Source organism: Babylonia areolata, chromosome 3 (assembly GCF_041734735.1).
Source record: "Babylonia areolata isolate BAREFJ2019XMU chromosome 3, ASM4173473v1, whole genome shotgun sequence".
In the NCBI taxonomy this organism is placed as follows: Eukaryota; Metazoa; Mollusca; class Gastropoda; order Neogastropoda; family Buccinidae; genus Babylonia; species Babylonia areolata.
In genome coordinates, this window is record NC_134878.1 from 34,527,200 (window position 1) to 34,550,767 (window position 23,568).

A 23,568-nucleotide genomic window follows, 5' to 3' on the forward strand; every position below is an offset into this window, starting at 1 on the left:
AGCATTGCCAACTGTGACAAGACAATGCACTAAAAGCACACTAGGTACAATATTCATAGAAAACTATATTTATATGCAAGATACCATTAGAATAGTTGATTATCTTTGAAAGAGACAGTGTTATAACTTATATGTTTGCTGACATAAAAATGACATGTGCATTACCTCCACAGAAGATTGTCCAACATTCCAGCAAGAACACCCATGCACAGTTAACATATGCCCAACACAGAAAAGGTCTTATGGACCATGTTTTACTATGCCCAGAGATCTAGACAACATTCAGCAGAAAATAGAAGGAAGTAAGCAGATTCTGTATAAAATAAAATGTAAAATACAATGCACACAATACCAATAAGATATTTGATCTGATAATCACACATAACTAAGATGTGCATTCATATACACTCAGTTAAAGAGGAGTATACAGAAATGATAAAATACAAAATATGATATGCACGTAACCAATTGATATGTACAGGTATATACTCATGACACAGGGGAGACTGTCGCTGATGGTGTTTCACAAAACATATGTGGATCACATGCCTTGTTGCTGTTTCTAGATTTATCAACTTGTCATTGTTGCAGGAAATTTGAGAAAACAATTTAATGTCCCTGATTGTCTTTCACAAAACGCATGTGAAATCACACACCACATGTTGCCATTTCTGTAAAAGTCAGGAAACAATGAAGTGTTGCTGATGTTGTATAAAAAACAAAAACAAAAACGGTCATGTAGATTCTTCAATTGTTGCTGTTTCTTGAGATGCTGACTTAAGCATCAGTACCAAAATGCGTATTTCAGAAGGTAAAATATGTAGGATACAAAGCAGCTGACCCAATTTGTGTTTATTCATGTTTCACATAAGCAGTGGGAGTTGTGAGGAGGATGGGGGTTGGGGTGTTGATTCAAATCAAATAGATGGGCAGCCAGTGTAGTTTCATGAACAAGCATTTGTGCACATAATATGCTTGTTTGTTTATGGTGTACTTTGTGCATGTGCAAAAATACACTTGTATCAAGTACGCCATACATGAACAAGCAAACAAATCTGCCCATGCACACACACATGGCTAGCAAAGGGAATCCACATAAGAAACTGAGAAGGGTGGTTTGTTCCATTCTACTGAGAAAGAGCACAGACCTTGGGATTTTTTGTGTCAGAGGAATTGTCAGCACTCTAGAATCAGCAGCCAAGCATAAAGATCTAGAAGGGGTACACATTGAAAATGAGTCACAAACTTATGAAGATGTAGAGTAGTTTATGACAAGAACTCTTTTGCCACCTGGTTTCTGTGTGAAAAACACTTCCCACTGCCAAATATTTTAGACTTGTTACTCTGAGTCACAGGATTTGGTTCATGTCAAAACAATACAGTGGACTTGTCCACTTGAAACTTTGTCAAGGTGAGATTAACCAATTTTTAATTGTGCCGGTTAGTTGGCTGCAGCTGTCAAGCTTTGTTTCAGTCTGAAAAATGGTCTGTTTAACATTACCCCACAATGTCAACTAAAGTTGTCTATAGCAGTGAAATGTCCAGTTGACTAAAGTCACCTGTGGTGGTGAGTTGCAGCACATGGTTGCTAGTTTGTTATTTGTCCTGTGAGAGACGGGTAGCCATATATGTTTCTCAAGAAGAAGGAAAATAATTTTTGGTATGTCTGGATGTTCTGGGTATTAGTTTAAAAACAGTTCTAGATTTTCTGCATTTTCTGAAGGAGATTGTCAGGGATGCCAGGCCGAAGAGAACTTTTTTGTAAATTCTGAAGTTGTTGTTCATTGTTGTTGTTGTTGTAAAGACATGTATTTTGCCATGTGGTGTGGTGAGCAGGCAAGCTGCGGAACATGGTGGACGTGGCGGTGAAGACCCTGAAGCCTGGCACCATGACCCCGGAGGCCTTTCTGGAAGAGGCCCGCATCATGCATGAACTGCGTCACACCAAACTGGTGCAGCTGCTGGCCGTCTGCTCGGCCACTGAGCCCATGTGGATTGTCACCGAACTCATGGTCAACGGCGCCTTGCTGGACTACCTGCGGAATGATAATGGACGGGTGGTCAAGTTTCCTGTTGTTGTGGAAATGGGGTCGCAGGTGAGGCTGTGTGTGTATGCGTGTGTGCATGCATGTGTGTGTGTGTGTGTGAGAGGAGGCAGTCACCTCGTGTATTCTGAAGAGAATGAAGAAGAAGGAATTTTGTTTAATGTCATGTCAAACATACTGGTGATTGTAGACATTTTGTAAAAGTATTAATTTATACACAACAGGGAGGAGAGAGGGGGAGGAGGGGTTGAATGGTGAGTTGAGGGAAACGGGATAAATGGAGGGTGGAATAAAAAGTGAATATCTGAAATAAATAGAAGTACAGATGAAGAAAATTACTTAACAGACTTTGTAAAATGGAAGTCGTTTATTTGACGTGTTCACATAGTCATAAACATGTCCAGACCAGAGACTGTCAGCTTGTGTGGGGAATATCTGCTGGGTATCTATGTGACCTGTTAACGGGTGTTTCACAGATTGCTGATGCCATGGAGTACCTGGAAATTCAGAACTTTGTGCACCGTGACCTGCGAGCGGCCAACATCCTGGTGGGGCAACACCTGGACGTCAAGGTGGCAGACTTTGGTCTGGCCAGGATCCTGCAGGACGAGGACATCTATGAGGCCACAGCGAGTGAGTCCCCACTCACTGCCTCGCCACTGATGTGTTTCCTTTACACCCTTTGTACTGTTTATGGCGTTGTTGTTGTTACTTGTTAGCATATATATTTGTATATATGTGTGTGTGTGTGTGGGGGAGCCGAGGGGGGAGGGGTGGGGAGGGGGGTGCTGTGGGGGTGGGGGGGGTATGGGCATATGTGTATGTGCTTGTATAAATGTGTGTGTGTGTGTGTGTGTGTGTGTGTAGGGGCTCGTGTACGTACGTTTATGTGTGTTTGTGCTTTCATATCTGTGAAACTGCATGTTTGTTGCATATCTGTTGTGTGTGTGTGTGTGTGTGTGTGTGTGTGTGTTTTACATTTATTTGCTTATTTGTTTATTTATAATCATTGTCTTTTTATTTTATTTTCATTTATTCATTATTATTGGTATTGGTATTATTATTATTATTATTATTATTATTATCAGTCTACTACTAATAGTATATATATATTTTCTTATTTAAATATTTATTCACTCCTTTATTTGTTTAATTGTCTTTTTTATTTTTATTTTATTTTCTCAAGGCCTGACTGAGCACGTTGGGTTATGCTGCTGGTTAGGCATCTGCTTGGCAGATGTGGTGTAGCGTATATGGATTTGTCGGAATGCAGTGACGCCTCCTTGAGCTGCTGATACTGATACTGATAGCATGCTTGCATGCACCTATGCTTTAGCAGAGGGCAGGTAGGGTACTGAGTTCAGCAGTTTTATTCTTGTTGCTGCTTCAGATATACGTGGTGAACTAACACCCCCAATTTTTAAGCTTACAGAGAGAGAGAGAGAGAGAGAGAGAGAGAGAGAAACTCTTTAATAGTGCATACACATACATACAGGTAGATGAGCACACACATACACTCACACAATCTTGCACACATACAAAACATCACACCATACAGGTAGAGAAGAAGAATCTGATTCGATTGCCAGGACTACATGAAGAGATGTTGCAAAGTTATGTTGGCATAATCCCTTATTTCAGTCATTTTCCTTGTATGTATTTTTCATTTTCATTAGATTTTGATGCATTTACTCATTTATTTTGTTAATTTATTTTAGTTTAATTTTATATCAGTGTTTTGTACACAACTAGGGAAGGCTCTCAAGGCCTGGCCAGTATGTTGGCTTTATGTGCAGGGCAGGCTATCTGCTCCCGTTTGTTATACACACACACACACACACACACACACACATACACACACTTTGACACCCCTTGAAACTAAAGCTGTTATAATCTATGACAAAATAGTGTTGTATAGATGTTACAGACATGCTAGGTGGTAGAATGGTTTAACCCTTTCGCTGCCAGGAAAATAAGATTTAAGTGAAATCTATTTGCCACGGTTTTGTTTTCATAAATTTTCAAAAAATTCTGTACTCTTTTTTATTGGAGAAAACCCATAAAAATATATATATTTTCTGAAAGGTAAATGAATAAAGAATACAAAACATGTGATGTTTTCCCATTTTATATATTTTCAGTGACATGCTGTTGTTTTGAAATCAGTGTTTTGTTTTTTTGTCACATTTTCAGCTTGTTCATTACAAACATTAGTCAGGTAATTTGCTCTAAAATATATTTTCTGGACAAATGGATATATGCACGCATAAAATCATACTAGAACAACCACACAAAAAAAAGAAAAAAAAAAAGAGACAGATACACAATGCATTGTGACCTCTTCAAGTGATAATATGGATGTGAGGCCACGCCCCCTCAGTCTCCACCCCCCCTCCTCTTCACCCCTCTCACACGGTCACTTGATCCAGTTCTCATCAGGCTGCGTTGGCTGAGTGCCAAGAAAATTGCTCACACTGTGTCCTGCTAATAATTCAGTCACTTTCTGTCAACTGCTACAGCTGTACAGCTGGCATCACTTACTGATAGTCATATATTGGCCACTCTCTTGATTGCTTCCTTTATTTTCTATCAAATCGTCCTATAAATGTTCATCATTGTCTATTCCTTTGAATTTTGGCTTCAATTCTTTCTGATCATATCTAAAGAAAGCTGTCTTGGTTGATTTTGTTCGCCATGATTGCATGTCTTGAGCACAGCGCCAGTCCGACATTTTGTTGAGCGAGCGAAGAGAGCAGTCAGGCAAACACTGTGGCCAGTAACCCAACCAAAACATTCAAATAAAGGACTGCCTCATGATGTAGATGTTGTTTCTAGCTATGAATAGAATTTAGAAAGACTCCCCATTCTAAAGCTACCAGTATTTTTGTCAATGAACTGAATGCAAACCAGAGAAAAGTCTGTCTCGTCACTGTGGCAGCGAAGCGTACATGCTTGCGCTGACAAGTTATCTGGTCATATAGGTAGCCTAGGGGTTAAGATGCTTATATGCCATACAGTGTCCACGAGGGTCTGAGTCTAACTCGCCCTTTCTCCCACGCTTTACTGGAAAATATCAAACTCAGCATCTGGTCATTCAGGTGAGATGATAAACTGAGGTCCCAAGTGCAGCACATACTTGGCACACTGAAAACCCATGGCAAAAAAAGTGTTATCTTCTGGCAAAATTCTGTAAAAGAAATCCACTGTGGTAGGCATTGTACAAATATATGTATAATAGTGGCCTGACTTGTGCATTGGGTTGTACAGCTGATTAGGCATCTGCGTAACACATGCAGTGAAGCATGTATTGGTTTGTCAGAACAAAGTGATGCATCCTCAAGAAAATGATACTGTTGCAGACACCAAGTTCCCAATAAAGTGGACTGCACCAGAAGCGGCTTTGGAGCGCCGGTTCAGCATCAAGTCTGATGTATGGTCATTTGGCATTCTCCTGTATGAGTTGATCACTTTAGGTCGTGTGCCCTACCCTGGTGAGTTCATAATATTTTAACAGAAAACTTATGCTTTTCAATTTACACAACAGAACACACACACACACACACACATACACACACACACACACACACACACACACACACACACACACACCTAAAAATAACAACAGAAGCATAGTATTATGAGTTCCTTTTGTCTGCCATAAGCACCATGCATGGCAGAGTCGGTTAGGCATTGGACTTACGATCCAGTGTTCACCAGTGATGAGGGTTTGAAGTTGCATTTTGGCCATGATATGTGGTTCGTCCGTCAGGATCGACGAGGACCATCTGGTCATCCTGGTGGTGGGTGGTTTGGGTTCTGTGGGTGTGCAGATGACTGGTCAGGCCAATCTGCGCCTGATGGTTCTGACACAGTGTGGACAGGGGATGGTGGCGGCTGTTGGGGACTTGCTGGCACTGCTTTTGCTGGCCTGCCTGCATTGCTCTGCTGCAGCAATTCTGTTGGCCTCACAGGATTTGGCGCCATTGTGGACAGCTGAACGCCACTTTGGTCTGTCCATTGCATTCAGCTCCCATGTGTCGTGGCTGATGTTAAGGCCTTCAGAGAAGCTTTCAGAGTGTTTTTGAAGCGCTTCTTTTGGCCTCCATGGGAGCACTGCCATGTTGGAGTTTGCCGTACAGCAGTTTCTTGGGGAGCCGGTGGTCTGGCATGTGAACTACATGGCCTGCATCAAGATGGTGAAGATGCTGGGCAAGTTTGCACGAGTGAGCACCTCTGTGTCAGGGATCTTCTCTTGCCACTTTATGCCGAGAAGTTTTCTGAGGCTGGTGGTGTGGAAGTGGTTCAGCTTTTTGGCGTGGTGTTTGTAGACCGTCCATGATTCACATCCATAGAGCAGTGTGGTAAGAACTATGGCCTTGTATACTTTGAGCTTCGTCTCCAGGGTGATGCCTCTTCTGTTCCAAACGTTCTTATGGAGTCTGCCGAAGGCAGCGCTGGCTTTGGCGAGTCTGGCATTCATCTCGTCGTTGATGACAACTGTACTGCCCAGGTATGTGAACTTGTCTACCGCGTTCAGTTGTTGCCCATTGATGAAGATGTTTGGTTCAATGTAAGGCTTTCCTGGAGCTGGCTGGTGCATCACCTCAGTCTTCTTTGATTGTGAGGCCAAAGTTATCACAGGCAGCAGAGAACTTGTCGACGCTGTGTTGCATGTCATCTTCGGAGGCAGCATTGAGAGCGCAGTCATCAGCAAACAGGAAGTCGTTGACGGTGTCTGTCCTCACCTTGGTTTTTGCTTGAAGCCTCCTGAGGTTGAAGAGTGAGCCATCTGTGCGGTACCTGATGCCAATGCCTACATCAGCGTCTCTGAAGGCATCTGTCAGCATGGCTGAAAACATGAGACTGAATAGGGTGAAGGCAAGCGGTATGCTGACTAGGGTGGTGTGGAGCAGGCAATGTTTAGGGCACCTTTTCTAGCCCCTTCCTCATGCCATGGAGGTGAGCAGTGCTGTCCTGAAGAGGACTGCTCAGTCGCTCAGGGGGCTGCCGATCTCCACCGCTGCTCCAGTCGGTGAAAAACGACCCTATGGCCTGAGCCGCCTATGTGCAGGTCCGCGGCTACGACTGCCAGTGTACCCACACCTGTCGCTTCGTCGCTCACCTGTCGCCACAGGGCTTGGGGAAAATGATGGTATGGGATGAAGGATGACTGATGACTTGCGTGATGACTTTGTTTATAGTGAGGAGGAGTTGCGCACCGTTGACCTCACTCTCTTGTCCGAGACCGTCTGTATCCAGTGGCAAGACGAGGTCAAGACGACTGGAGTTGGAAACGGATGCAGTGGATGACCAGGATGTCCTATGTGCCTCATCCTGCCCTCAGCACTCCACAGTGCTCTGCTGCAACCGCCTTCCTCTCCGTTGAACCATGAAGGTTTCTTTGGCCATGATATAGTGTCCTTGGGAAAGGTTCTTTGCACCAATTTTCCTCACTCCACTCACGTGTGAATGGGAAGCTGTCTTTCAGTTGGGGAAGGTTAAAATATGGGAGGAGAGGATTGAGCCCTGTGTTCTTCTTGTGAGCCCTAGACACAATGGATCTTCTTGTGAGCCCTAGACACAATGGATCTTCTTGTGAGCCCTAGACACAATGGATCTTCTTGTGAGCCCTAGACACAATGGATCTTCTTGTGAGCCATAGACAATGGATCTTGTGAGCCCTAGACACAATGGATCTTCTTGTGAGCCTTAGACAGTGGATCTTCTTGTGAGCCCTAGACACAGTGGATCTTCTTGTGAGCCCTAGACACAATGGATCTTTTGAGCCCCAGACACAGTGGATCTTCTTGTGAGCTGTAGACACAGTGGATCTTGTGAGCCATAGACACAATAGATCTTCTTGTGAGCCATAGACACAGTGGATCTTGTGAGCTGTAGACACTGGATCTTCTTGTGAGCCCTAAACACAGTGGATCTTCTTGTGAGTCATAGACACAGTGCATCTTGTTGTGAGCCCTAGACACAGTGCATCTTGTTGTGAGCCCTAGACACAGTGCATCTTATTGTGAGCCCTAGACACAGCAGATGTGAATTCATTACCCTGATGACTGTAAAAGGCTATGGGACCTTTGACCTTTTTGTGTATGTTTTTCAGTTAATATCTGTGTTTTGGTATGTGTTGTATGTGTGTGTGTGTGTTTGTGTGTGTGTGTGTGTGTGTGTATCTCTTCCTTTCTGTGTGTCTGTCTCTCATGGTCTTTTTCTCTCCTGTTTCTCCCATACCTTTCTCTCTCTCTCTCTTCTTTCTCAGAGTGGATTCGAAGTGCTGGCCATAGTACAGCAACTACAAAACACTTAGTACTATATGTGCTATATATATCACAGTACCTACTGTATTATAAGTGCTATATATCACAGTACCTATAGTACTATAAGTGCTATACATCACAGTACCTATTGTACTATAAGTGCTATACATCACAATACCTTTTGTACTGTAATACTGTACACCACAGTACCTATTGTACAATGATACTATGCATCACAGTACCTATTGTACTATAATACTGTGCATCACAGTACCTATTGTACTATAATACTATACATCACAGTACCTATTGTACTATAATACTATGCATCACAGTACCTATTGTACTATTATACTATACATCACAGTACCTATTGTACTGTAATACTGTACACCACAATACCTTTTGTACTATAATACTATACACCACAGTACCTATTGTACTATAATACTATACACCACAGTACCTTTTGTTTGGCAGGAGTGGGTGTGACATAGGTGTTAGTCATAGCACATAAACTACAAAAGGCAAAATGCTATAAATAGTGCATTAACTATGAAAAGCATAATACTGTAAGTACAATATATCCCAGTACCTTTTGTTTGGCAGGAGTGTGTCATAGGTGCTAGCCATAGTGGATGAACTACAAAAGGCATAGTACTGAAACTACAGTATATCCCAGTACCTTTTGTGTGGCAGGAATGAGTGTCTTATAGATGCTGGCTGTAGTGCATAACTACAAAAGGCAAAATACTAAAAGTACTATAAATTCCAGTACCTTTTGTGTGGCAGGAATGAATGTGTCATAGGTGCTTGCCATCGTGCACAAACTACAAAAGGCATAATACTGTAAGTACTATACATCCCAGTACCATTTTTGTGGCAGGGATGAGTGGCTCGGAGGTGTTGGCTCGGGTACAGGAGGGATACCGCATGCCGAAGCCAGTAGGTGGAGTGGGGTGCTCTGACTCTTTCTACGACATCATGACGCAGTGCTGGAACTGTCGGGCCGAGCGGAGACCCACCTTTGCCTTCCTGCACAGCTTCTTTGATGACTACTTTGTCAGCACCGAGCCATGCTACCGGGGGCCTGAGGACTGACGGGTGTGCTCTGAATGTTGATGGCAGTGCTGTGGACATTGATGACAGTCCTCTGAATAATAATGACAATGCGTCTGAACGTTGACAGTGCTCTGAATAACAATGATAATGCTTTGAATAACAACAATGTGTCTGAATATTGATGACATTGCTCTGAATAATGATGATAATAGGTCTGAATATTATTGACAATGTTCTGAATGATAATGATAATGTGTTCTGAATGTTAATGATGATGCTCTGAATAACAGTGACTGTGTGTCTGAATATTAATGACAGTGCTCTGAATGATAATGATAATGCACTGACGGATGAGGGTAAAGCTCTGAACAAAAATGCCGTTGCTCTGAATAAGAGTGATAAAGCTCTGAATAATAATGATGTTAATGATATAATGCATTTACATAATGCTTTTTAAACCTCTCTAAGCGCTTTACATTATGTAAAGCTTTCATACCTATTAAAAAGCTTTACAGCAGCATCTCGTAGGTATAGGCATCCTTCAGTCTCGGAAGACTATGGAGTTGTGCTCTGGGTGTTTATTCTGGTACAGCGTTGGGTATGGCTGGTCAGTCCGACGCGGGAATGACAGTCCCTGTGGCAGAGGGCACAGATGAAGTCTGACGCTGGTCTGTCTGCCTGGGCTGCAGTCTTTCTTCTCATTCTCTTTTCCTCGTGCTGCTGAGCGAGTGTCTCTTCGAACTTGGAAAGACCTTTCTGCACAGTCTGTCTCCAGGCTGACCGTTCGAGGCCTGTTGCTTCCCAGTTGTTCTGGTCGATGTTCAAGGCTTTTAGGTCCCTCTTGCACACGTCTTTGAATTGCAGCTGTGGTCTGCCTGTGGGACGTTTTCCCTGCACAAGTTCTCTGTAGAGGAGGTCTTTAGGGATCCGTCTGTCGTCCATGTGCACGACATGGCCGAGCCAGCGCATATGTCTCTGTTTCAGCAGCGTGTACATTCTGGTGCATCCAGCTCTTTCCAGGACAGTGTTGTTTGGGACCTTGTCCTGCCAGGTGATGTTCAGAATGTGTCGGAGGCTACGCATGTGAAAAGCACTGAGCTTTCGTTCTTGTCAGGCACGCAAAGTCCAGGACTCACTGCCATAAAGGAGGCTGCTCACGATGCAGGCTCTGTAGATCTTGATCTTTGTGTGCTCAATCAGCTTGCTGTTGTTCAATGCTTTCTTTGTCAGAGCAGCATCTCAGTCAGACACAAAGCACACAAGAAGACATGCACATGTAGTACATATATATTTATGGCTTTCAAAACTTTCAAAGTGCTTTTCAATGAGACAAACTGCACAAGAACATTGAAACACAAGCCACACAAGAACACACACACACACACACACACACACACACACACACACACATGGGCACACACACAAACATGTGGAAGAAATAGGTGTGGATCCACAGAGTACAGATAAGGAATAGACTGCTTTGATTTTGCAGAGACTGCTTGTAGAAGAATTTTAAAAGGATTGTTTTAAAGAATGTGGGTGACTGAATGACTGAAAGAGGCAATGAATTCCAGGTTTGTACAGCTGAAAAATTTGGAAGCTCTCCTGCTGTGATTCTCTGTTCTGAACTGGGGAATGCAAAAGAATCTGTCATCCTGTGAATCATGTGTTCAGGAGATAAAGTACATTCCTTGAGTCATAGTGTGTGTGAATACACTGAGTGCGCAGGATGAGTCAATTCATACAAAGTCATGGGAGCATTTCTGATTTTTGTGTGAGCAGTTTGTGCAAATTTTTTCTTTTGTTTTTCCTTTGTTTCAGCAGTAAGACACGCACTTTGGTTATGTGGACTATGTACCCTGGCTGCAAACTTTTCAGTATTTGAAAAATGAGTCATGGCCACCCATGTAGATAACACACACACACACACACACACACACACACACACACACACACAAAGTGAAGAAGTTGATATAGATTCAAAGAATACAAGACATGGAATGGCAAAGAGGTTGAATGATCACTCCTTGTCTTATAAGAAATTGACCAGTACAGTGTGCTGTTATTAATTTTTTCACTTTCTCTTCTGTGTTTGACATTTTTTTTCTCCAGTCCTTGTCTCTTGGTTTTCACTTCAGATGTGAAAACATGAGAAAATTAATCAGACACAATGGGCACTAGCTGTCCATTCTGCAGTATCATTTACATATATGGCCTATTTTAATGTTTTTTTGGATATGAAGTAATTTTTTAAAATCTTTTTTTAATGATAATTTTAATCTGGGGATGATGGGGGGAGGGGAGGGGAGGGGGGTATGAGACAAACTTGTGCTTGACTTGGTTGATTTTTTTTTTATCACTTGAGCTGTCCTGATTTGGTTCTGTGCAGTTGACTGGACAATACGTACATACATCTATCTATTTATCTATCTATATACATCTATGTATCTACCTATCTGTGTGTGTGTGTGCGTGTGAGTCTCTTTGTCTCTCTCTGTGTCTCTGTCTCTCTGTGTCTCTGTCTCTCTCTCTCTCTGTGTCTCTCTTTCTCTCTATATATATGTATGTATTGCCAGCCAACTGCACAGAGCCAAATCAGGACAGCTCAACTGATAAAAAAAAATGTATATATATAAATATTGTGTGTGTGTGTGTGTGTGTGTGTGTGTATTTATATATGTTAGTAACAATGCCAAATGTCACAAGTAATGCTCAGAACAAACTATAAAACCATGAAAAAATAGACATGGTCAAAATTCTGTGAAAACACTTTTGAAAGTATGAGAGAAATACACAAGCGTGGATAACATTCAAACAAATTTTGACGGCATGGGAAAAAAATCTAACAGAGTTGTCACAATGAACAAACTTTGAAAGCACGAGCATGAGAACAATGCTCATACATTGTGAACATCTCTTATGCTGCCAGGTTTCTGTGTGAAAAGCTGTCGCCAGTGCCAAACGTTTTAGACCCACTGCTCACAGTCACATTATTCAGTTCTTGTCAAAACAACACAGTGGACCAACTGGTTCACTTCAAACTTGGTCAAGGGTGGGATGTTTGTCAATTTCCTGTTGCTGCAGCTGTCAGGCTTTGTTACAATGTGAAAAACAGTGTTTAACATGACCTGTTGATGTCGACAAGTCACCTATGGCAGTGAAAGAGATCAGGCATTTTGCTGCAAAGGTAGTAAAGCACATATGTACATAAGTTGTTATTTATTGATTTATTCATTTCTATATTTTGGGGAACATATTCATGTATATATCCATTTCATTGTCAGTCAAACAGAATTTGTTAGTACAGCAGATCTATTTTGGGCAGCAATTTAAACATGTTTTAAACACTGCTTTTAGAAATGAAAAAAAAAGCCCAGTTTATATATCAGTATTTTCTTTTTCACTGATTTTCATCTATTTCTCCACATACATATCTTGTTTGGCAATGAGACTAAATCAGTTGGCTTTTTTCAAAACACACAAATATCTGTTTTAGAAATTCATGTCTTTGACCCAAAGACACTGTTTGCCTGCTTTGAACAATTGATTTACTTCTAAGTTTCAGTTTCAAGGAAGCGTTAAAGCATGGGGACTGGTCCATAAATATACACTACACCATATCTGCTGTAGAAGAAACAGAAAAGGAGCAGATGCCTGAACATGGCTTAAACCCAACGTGCTGGCCAGGCTGTGAATGAAGTAAAGGGAGAGAGGAGTTCATCACCAACTACATCAAAAACATTGTTCAAAATGTCTGCTTTCTGTTTGTATTTAGGACATCAAACAATTAAATTTACTTCTAATGTATTTGACATGTGTTTGGAACAGCTTGGCTTGAGAATAGTCAGCATCTGAAGAGCTGAGACTGAAATAGACGAAGACTGCAACAGTACAAAATGGTTCTTTGGTGAAATAAATGATCCTTGTCGAAGAATTTCGAAATACATGTATACACTCAGGAAATAAATACTACCATTCAGCCTAGCTTTCGGCTGGCATGTTGGCTACCTTCATCAAACCAAGATGGAATGAGAAAGAAGGGACAGCAGACAGAACAAATGACCGGAAAATGGGGTTGTGAGGAGTAGAGGGGGGAGAGGGAACAACAGGCAGAATTAAGACATCAGTGTGTGTGTGTGAGTGTGTGTGTGTATGTGTGTGAGTGTGTGGGTGTGCATGCATGTGTTACAATTATGGTTAATCATTTTTGAATATGTATATTTGTGTTAAATGGTTTTGCTCATTTCGTTGAAATTTCTGTCATGACGAGGAATATATGTTCATTATTTCTAAGGAGTCAAGGTGGTATTATTGATGTATTTGGACTTTTAAATGCTGTGTGGTGTACGTGTGGGAGTTGCAAGAGATGATGAGGAATGGGGCTGATGTCAGGGGTGGTTAAAAGAGGAGGGTGGTGGGGGGCAGGGCAGGGCAGAGAGTCATCAGTTGTTGGGGAGGAGAAGTATTAGAGTTTGTAAGAGAGAAAGACGTGATCTGTGGTTCATTGGTATTATATTTCTTTTGTTTTTAGTGTGCTATACTTTTACAGTTTTATGAATGTAAAACATTACTCAAATGTGTATTGTCTCTTACTATCTTGTTGCCCACAAGCCAGCTTTGCTTGAATTATTTTAATGAGGATATTAAACTGATTTGATTGATTGATTAACCCTTTCACTGCCAGTCAATTTAGAGTACAAAATTCCCTTGTGGTATAAACACAGAAAAGACAGTGGCTAAGAATAACTGGGGATTCCCCCTGCGATATATAGAAAATATGGCCTATCCTACCACCGAACATTAAGAGCAGTAGGTTTATGGATAACAGACCAATGAATGGTCAACTTTCAGTGACATGGGTCCTCTACTAAGCCTGTGCATAAATGCGAGCTTGGCGGTGAAAGGGTTAATTGATGTATTTATATTTGTGGCAGGAAAAATAAAATCATAATGGCAAGGAAATTTCTGGGAAATAAACAAAGTAACACAATCTGATTAACTAACCATGAAAATAATTGACCGATAAACATAGATTGTATATGTAAGACATATACTTTACAAATGACTGATTGATAAAATGACATTGTTTCTTCTCTGGAAGAATGATATAATAATGTTGTATTGCATTATATTGTAATGAAACATGTATTATATATTCCTGTATGTTTTTTATTTTAAAAAGCTTTACATCAGACTTTTAAATTTTTTTTTATTGGTCTTTACATTGTACACATGAGACCAGGAAAATGATCACTTCATTTATGGTGCTTCTTAATGCCTTTCAAATGCATTATGTATTGTATATTGTGTTTATGCTGTGTTGACATTCCCTAACATTTGTTGCACCACATTTTGTTGTTGGAAATTTTGTATTCCTGTTTTAATCCCTTGCTTGTTTCCATGATTGAAGGGGGAAAATACATAGTACACACACACACTCACACTCACTCACTCACTCACTCACTCACTCACTCACTCACTCACACACACACACACACACACACACACACACACACACACACACACATTCAAAACTGCCGGCCATTTTCCCATTATGAAAACATAATGTAAATACATTTTCTTTTCTTCTTGTTAGTGTTCCTTGTGTTCTTGGCTGAATATTATCATCTGGCAGTGGCTTGGTTTATGCATCCTTCACAAGTGAACCAGAGATGTAACTGCATCTTAGGATGATGTGATGTTGCATGTGGCCATGTGTTGAATGTCAGTGCAGTGCAGCAGGCACATTCCATGTCGGGAGGAAAGTTTTTAATTTCTGTCACGAAAGTAAGGTAAGGATTATATTTTTCTCATGGTCCCACTGCATTGTGCCGTGTTCCTGGAGTGCAGCAGCCCTTTGTGGGAAACTGGGGATCTTCCCTTATAAAACTGCATCCCAGCCTTCTAGAAATTCTGTGCTAGATATTTCCTCTTTTCTATTGTTCACTTTGTTATTGCCTTTTCCCCTCCTTTGCTGTTTTCTGCTTCCCCAGTTCATGTCATTTTCTGGTTTTCCAACAAGCTTTAGCTACACTTGTTTTGTCTCTTTTCCACTGATGTACCATTTGTGCTGTTTTGCTGTGGTGATTTAGTATTGTAAACACTGAGATGGGCACTGGCTGTCCATTCAGTGTTAGTTGCCTGTATGGTCTTTTTTATGTATTATTTGTGTAGCTTTGAAGTTTTTTTTTTATTATCCTTTATCCTTTTTTTTTTTTACAGTTGCTTTGTAATAGGGGATCATGAATTAATCTGAAGGGCCGATGTCCTCAGCAAAACCTTGTCTTATGTGCACAAGAGAACTAGACAATTAAGCTGATATGTCATGAACTGTGTTTTTTTCCAGATTTTTTTTCAGATGTGACAGTCTTGTGTTTAATGTGGGTGAATTATTATCATTGTTTTTTTCCCATCTAATCAGGTCTCCCTGAAATAGTCTAGTGCAGTAGGCTGGACAATAGCCAACATTGTTGTCAAATGTTTGCAGCAATGAACACAGCTGTATGTGTTTTATTTTTCTGCTGCAGTCAGTATTGACACCATCTCTGGTTCATTGTTACATCAAGGAGTGGTACAGCAGTAGCAGTTTTATATCTAGAAAATGTATGCCAGGGAAGTGGTTTTTGACAGTTTTTTTATATCTTGTTTTAGTAATAAAAAAAGTTTTTTAGTTTGATGATTTTTGGAAGTTAGGTCATTATGGAGGAAAAGGATTTTGATTGTGGAAGGAAGGTTCAAACGGTTTCTGTTGGAGTGTGCAGATTCATTCAAGCTACACCACATCTGCTGTATAAAAAAAGAAAGAAAAAAAGAAAGAAAAAAGAGCTGATGCCTGACCTTAACATAGACCCAACATGCTGATCATGCCTTTAGGGCTAAGTTTAAAAGGAGAATCTGTGGTGAAAATAGATATTGTTTTCTCTGTCAACCACTTCATTTACTTCAATCAATCAATCAATCAATTAAAAACACTTTATTAATCCACATGGATATTAACTTGAAAGTTGGTCAGTTGGTGGAGATAAAAGTTTTATGGGGTATTATTCTTGTTTTTAAAACAAAATCCAGATATTTTACTCACAGATGTGTAAGTGAGAAGGAAATATTATATGAATAGAGATACTGAGTTTGAAGAAAAACGAAACAAAAACCCATTATCAACCAGGTGCTTGCCACTCAGTGATGATTATGTAAAAGGTTAAGGAGAGTTGTTTTTCTCTTGATCTAAGGCCTGGTCAGTGGGTTTGTGTGAAGGTCAGTCTTTATTCCTGTATACAGCAGATGTTGTGATGTGGATATCAGTCTGTGCACATGCATTGACACTCAGACTTTATTCCTGTATACAGCAGATGTGGTGATGTGGATATCAGTCTGTGCACATGCATTGACACTCAGACTTTATTCCTGTATATAGTTGTTTGGGTGAGGAAGACAACCTTTCATCACAACTGGCAGACAGACACTGGGTAGTTCAGCTTTGTTAAGTTTGAGGACGTGAATCTCTTCAGTTTCCTTCTACTAGTTTTTGTCACAACAGATTTCTCTCTGTGAAATTCGGGGTGCTGTCCCGAGGGAGAACATGTCTCATCAGTGTCGTGCCACCCATTTTTACTTTCTTTTTTTTTCTGCCTGCAAGTGTTTTTGTTTACTGTCAAAGTGGATTTTTTCACTCAATTTTTTTTTCAGGGGCAACCCTCTTGCTGCCATGGGTTCTTGTACATGCGTTGAGTGCATGCTGCACCCAGGACCTCAGTTTTTTTGTCACATCCAAATGACTAGTGTCCAGACCACCACTCAAGATCTAGTGGAAGAGGAGAAAATATGGCGTCAGATTCAAACCTGTGTGCCCAGCTTCTCTCACTTCCCAGGTGAATGCGTTACCGCTGGGCCACCTCAGTTCTCTACAGGGACAGTGTGACTGGCTGCTGCTGCATTGAGGAAATATTTGAAAGATGAAGTAAAATCATATTGCTAATATTTCATCTAAACTTGAATTACAGAGATGTTTGCCTTCTGATCCAGTGTTCACCAGTGATCAGACTTTGAAGACCTGCATTTTGGCATGGTGTTGTGTCCTCGGGAAAGTACTCCACTTTTCCTCAATCCACCTTGGTGTGAATGGGCACCTGACTCAGGTTGGGGAAGGTTAAATCGGAAGTAGCAGAGGATTAGGCCCAGCGTTCTTAAACTGAGTACTAGACACCGTGGGTCTGATATCACTTCCCAAACAGAAAGGCTTTGGGATCTTTAACCTTAAACCTTGATTTGAGGACTCTCCTGTGGAATACATACAGTACTATGTTCTTTTATTTTTCGTGAAGGGCTTCTTGTTTCCTTTACTGTCATCACCATCTGTCCAGATAACTCAAGTTGGTGTTAATATGAACATGTCTCAAACATTTTGGTGACAGTCATTTGTGGGCGCCATCAATGTTGCTAATCTGAACCTGTGACAAGACATCATTTCATACTGACTCGGGTATTTCTTTGCATATTCTTTTGCATGTGAATACTGCTGCGGTATTAATTCTGTTGAAAAACTGAATGATTTTTACTGATATTATTTAGATAAGTGCTTTTTGTCGGGAATCAAAAAGATAATAAACGTAATGATGATACCGTGGCCTAAATTGAGAGTTTTATTTTGTTCCTTGGTGTGTTTGGGAGGTGAGAGAGAGACGCATGCTCTACTGTTCCATCAATGAAACGTTCCAGTACATTCGTAAGCAGTGACAACCTCCCTCTTATTGGCTGATCCGAATGTTATCCTCACACACAGTGATTTAAAATAAAGAAGAAAGAGCGCACAGTTTATTCTTTGTGTTGGATTACGTTGTATCGTATTGCATTGTTTTTATTACTTTTTGTCACAACAGATTTCTCTGTGTGAAATTCGTGCTGCTGTCACCGGGGAGAGCGTGTCGCCAGAGGGCAGTGCCACCCATTTCTTTGTTGTCTTCTGTCTGCAAGTGTATAATTTGTTTCGGTAACAAAGTGGATTTTTCTGTTGAATTATGCCAGGGGCAACCCGTTTTGCTGTGGTGATTTACTGTACATGAGCTGAATGCATGATGCACACAGGACCTCGTTTTATCGTATCATCTAAAAGACTTGCACGCAGACACCACTCAGTTTTTGTGGAGGGGGTGGTCAAAACTCCCGCTCCATATATGGGACTCAAACACGTGAACACTCGCTTCATAGTTGGGCGCTTTGCGGTTAAGCGACCGCCCTTGGGAGCCAGTGGAGGGAGTGATGGAGAGATGGGTCATATGAGTATGGTGAGAAGATCTGAAAGCATGTTGTACGGGAGTGTTGCGGATTTTCTGGTGTCCAGGTCGAAGACACGAGGCACTGCGACAGAACTGGTCAGGCTTTGGACTTCTGTTCCAGGATTAGGGTTCGAGTCCCCGTGTCGGCATGGTCTTGTGTCCTTGGGAAAGACGTTTCCTCATTTCACCCAGGTGTGAATGGGTACCTGACTTCAGCTGAGAGGGGTTAAATGGCGGAGAGAGAGGACTGGGCCTCGTCTTCCTATGCCGAGTGCTAGACACAGTTGATTAGAATTTTTTAAGGGGTTACACTTTTTAATTTTCAAATGGAGATTCATGTACTCTTGCAGGGAAAAAAAGATTCCCCTTTGAGATCGATGAAAGCATTGGGATCTCTGTGTGTGTGTGCGTGCGTGTGTGTGTGTGTGTGTGTGTGTGCGCGCGCGCGCGCTTCTGTGTGTGTACTGTGTGTTTGCCGGTTACACAGTCTATATGTCTGTGTCTGTTTGTTTGTCTCTGTGTTCAGTTGTATATCTTTCTGCGCGCGCGCGCGCGCGTGTGTGTATGTATGTGTGTGAGCGTCTGTGGTTGGGGGTGGGGAGCGTACATGCGTGTGCGTGTGAGTTTGTGCATGTGGATCCAATAAAACGTTTACAGAAAAAAGCAAACAAACATGGAAACTGAACCAAATGACGAAAAAATAGCAAGCATTCAAACCATAGCCAGAACAGAAGACTGCATGTTCAGCAAATCCTAGTAACATCTTGAGAGTTTCAAACAGTATACTACTATCCATGTGATCAAGAACACTCTGGGAAAGATCAGACAAGAGTGCTTTCAAATTCAAGAATGTGTGTGTGTGTGTGTGTGTGTGGTGCGCACGCGCGTTCTTGGTTTGTGCGTGTATGTATACGTGTGTGCGTTTGAGTGAAGGAGGCTGAAGAAAGGCGACCGAAAACGAGACAAGTGATTGAGAAAGGGAGCGACAGAAAGATCACTGAGTCCGAGACAAAGTATGACATATACATGAAAGCTCTTTTTGTGAAATAGCGTTCCCCTGCCTCATGAGACACTCTCAGTGATTGAATATATTGACCAGGAAATCAATAAGAGATTCAATTAACTAAGAGGAAGGACTGGGATACTATGATATACTTACTCTTTTGTTTATGTTATATTTTACTTTTTCAGCATGTGGTTGGCTCTCTAGGCCTGGCCAGCACTAGGCCAGGCATCTGCTCCTCATTCATGTTTTTTATTTGTGTTTTTTTTTTTCTGAAGCAGAATCAGTATAGCGTATATTGATGAACCCGGACGCACGATTTGACGCCTCCTTTTCATAAACTGGAATTAGAAATGGAACAAAAATCTTTCCGTAATGTACAGCTAAACAGACAGTGAGGCTTGAGTTAGTACGGAGAAAAAAAAAGAAGAGAAAAATATAAATGAAAATATGAAACTGGTTCGAATCCTACACTCGCCAGTATTTTCTCCTGCACAAGACCTTGAGTCGTGGTCTGCACGTCAGTCAGTCGGACGAGAAGATAAACCGAGATCCTGTCTGCTGCATGTACTTAACGCATATAGAAGAACCCACGGCAACAAAAGAGTGATCTGGCTAAATTCTGTACGAAATTCCAATCAAAAATGAAATAAACTTGCTGGCAGAAAAAAAATGATGAGTAGCGTATCATTCGAAATGTCCTCGAACGAGTGATGATCATTGCCGGTCTCGCTTTATGGGAACACCTCTGCCCTGAACTGTCCCATCGCTTGTGCTGTTCTAAGAAAGGTGACGCGAACATCTCATGAGAGTGGGCACTGCTACCTTTTCTGGTGAATTCTTTGCCACGGGTGTCGAGGCGTTTGCATGAGTAATGATTGGATGATGCCTCATGATCGAAGGAAAACAACAAGAACAACAACAAACAAGGGCTGTGATATTATGTCTGAGTGACTGATTGTGGAATATTCAAGCTAAAGAATTGACTCTACAATCTCAAAGAAAACATCTGCCATTTGACAGAAAGAGGCAAGAGAGAGACACACTCTCCTCTTCTCCTCTATGAAGAATCAATGGGGCATGACGCAGAAGAACTGATTCTCCGGGTCTGTTGATTGTGTGTCAAAGCCTGGATCTCTGAAAATAGTTCACCTGTCCATTTTGTAATGTTGTCAGCCCATAGCCGTTTTTCTGCCCCTCCGTCTCCCTTCCACATCAGTTCTCCGGATCGTTGTTTCTGCAAGGCCATTGGTACGTCGCCATACCAGCGTTGTTTTCTTTTCATAACCGATATCAGCAGATCTTTATAATTAGGGTCCAATTGGTGACGATGTGGTCAGTGTATCTGATGTGTAGTATCTTGTGATCATCCTTCAGTATACCTACCATGGCTGCCAACCTCAACAGACGCACTCCCCAGTCCAAAGGCCACACACGCGACAATGACATCAATGTTTTATTTGTCACAGGGGACAGAAGTCATTCCAGCTGTTTAATTCAGTACATCGTCATCAGTACTGCTGTCACTGTGGCTCTCACAGGCAGACACATAAACATGCATCCGGCGGGCGCTTGCGAATGCACACACATTCAGTTCACACTCGCGCGCAAACATTCGACCACACACAGACACTCAAACGCATACACACATGCCCACGCCCACAAACACGTTCATGCACTCACGTACAGATTCAAGCACAAAACACATACACACACGTATACATACACACACAGGGAGGAGAGAGAGAGGGAGGGAAAGAGAGAGACAGAGAGACAGAGACAGAGACAGAGACAGGTGGTGGTAGACAAAGAGACAGGGAGAGAAAATTGTATGAATAGAGATTTTGAATCTTCGAGAGAGAGGGGGCGAGCGAACTCGAGACACAGAGAGAGAGGGAGACAGACAGACAGAAGGGGCAGGTGGGTGGAGGGGAGGTGAAGAAGATAAGTGACGAGCAACGTAACAGAATGTAATGCAATACAACTAAGTGGGAAACAGGCATATGTACAAATTCTTTTCTACCACAGATTATCTATCAATGCAGGAAACAAAAAAGTGAGTGAGTTTGTGTGGTGTTTGTCATAATTCATCATCATCATCATCATCTTCAATATTCTCCTTCTTATCACCATCAAACATCATCATCATCATTTCAACACATCAACAGTCACCCCCCTCCCCTCACACCTCAGTGAACTCGCTGGCCCCACAGCTGGGCATGGTCTCTGAGGCAGTCTTCAGCTCCGCCTCCCCCACCCGTCCACCACTCCCACTCCCACTCCCTTTCTCCCCGCTCCCCGCCCCCTCCTCACCCCCACCACCACCCGCACCTTGGTGGGCGGCTCTAAGGAGCTCGTGCGTGGCGACGTGGCGCCGGACTGTGGCGACGGAGGCAGCACAGGAGCAGCAGCAGCGACGGAGGCAGAGAGAGAGGCAGCGGAGGATGGGGGAGGAGGAGAGGGAGCGCCGGAGGTTCTTGGACATGAGGATGTAGATGACGGGGTTCACCACGGACTGCACGTAGGGCAGGCAGGAGAACATCACCTGTGTGGGTAAAGACAATACACTACACTACAATACAATACAGTACAACACAATACAATACGATACGATGCGATACGATACAGCACGATACAACAATACAATACGATACAATGCTACACAATACAGTACAATACAATACAACGCGATACAGTACAACAATACAATACGACACAATAAAATATAATACGACACAATACGAAGCGATATGATGCAATACAATACGATACAACACGACACAATGCAATACAACACACGACACGACACAATACGATACAATACAATACAATACGATACAACATGGCACAATACAATACACAATACGACACAATACAATACAGTGACCACAGACCGCAGGGATACAGGGGTGGGTTACATGAGCGAACTTTGCTTATCGTAAAGAATGTTCCCAGCTCCACGGTAAATTCCGTATACTTTGGAACGTTCTTAATTGTAAGCAAACTTAGTGCTGCAAAGATCGCCTCGTGCAACCCGGCCCAGAGAACCCGAGTGGGAAAGGACAGACAGTACAGCACAGTTTCACTTTCACTTTCAAGGTGTCAAGGCCTCTGCCTTTTCCTAGTGTGTCTCACAGCTTCTCCCCACAATCATCAATATTGTAAACTCATCCCTTCTCTCTGGAACTTTTCCATCCACTTTCAAAACTGCAACTGTCCGGTCTCTTCTGAAGAAACCCAACCTTGACTCAAACATTTTGAAAAACTGTCGACCAGTTTCTAACCTTCCTTTCCTGTTCAAACGTCTTGAAAAAGCCGTTCTGAAGCAGCTCAACAACCACCTTTGTTTCAACAATCTCCTCCGCCCTTTTCAGTCTGCCTACCGTGCTGACCACAGCACCGAAACCACTCTCTTCCACATCATAAATAATCTAGTGCTAGCGTCCGACTCAGGAAAAAAAATCCCTTCTAACTCCTCTCGACTTGCCACCCGCCTTTGATACGATAAACCATTCAATCCTTCTTTCCCGTCTTCATTTTACATTTGGCATTTTACAGAACGGCACTGTTCTCAACTGGTTCAAATCTGATCTCACTGATCAATTCCAGTCTGTCATTGTCGATAATTTCCAGTCTGAACCTGTTAAAATCAAACACGGAGTCCCACAGGGATCTGTTTTAGGCCCAGTTCTCTTCATACTGTACACTGCTCCTCTCGCTGAAATCATCAACCACCACAATGTTAGTCATCATTCCTATGCTGCTGACACTCAACTTCAGAAAAGTGATACCCCTGAAAATTTGCCCCCGCTTTGCAAGAAACATCCGATTGCTTCCTGGACATTCAAAACTGGATGACTCTTAACAAGTTACAATTGAACGCAGACAAAACTGAAGCAATCATCATAGGAACTAAA

General features: G+C 42.0%; 1 protein-coding gene across 4 annotated transcripts in view; it reads left to right on the forward strand.

Moving 5' to 3' along the window:
* The window catches only part of LOC143279963 (tyrosine-protein kinase yes-like), a 32,298-nt gene extending 16,222 nt beyond the window's left edge, over positions 1-16,076 (forward strand). For all 4 annotated transcript variants that reach the window (XM_076584345.1, XM_076584346.1, XM_076584349.1 and 1 more), the window contains exons 8-11: positions 1,837-2,096; positions 2,522-2,678; positions 5,405-5,536; positions 9,201-16,076. In XM_076584345.1, the coding sequence (XP_076440460.1) occupies positions 1,837-2,096; positions 2,522-2,678; positions 5,405-5,536; positions 9,201-9,415 (764 nt within the window). In that variant the 3' untranslated portion in view covers positions 9,416-16,076. The remainder of the gene's footprint in view (positions 1-1,836; positions 2,097-2,521; positions 2,679-5,404; positions 5,537-9,200) is intronic.
* Positions 16,077-23,568: the final 7,492 nt, after the last annotated feature.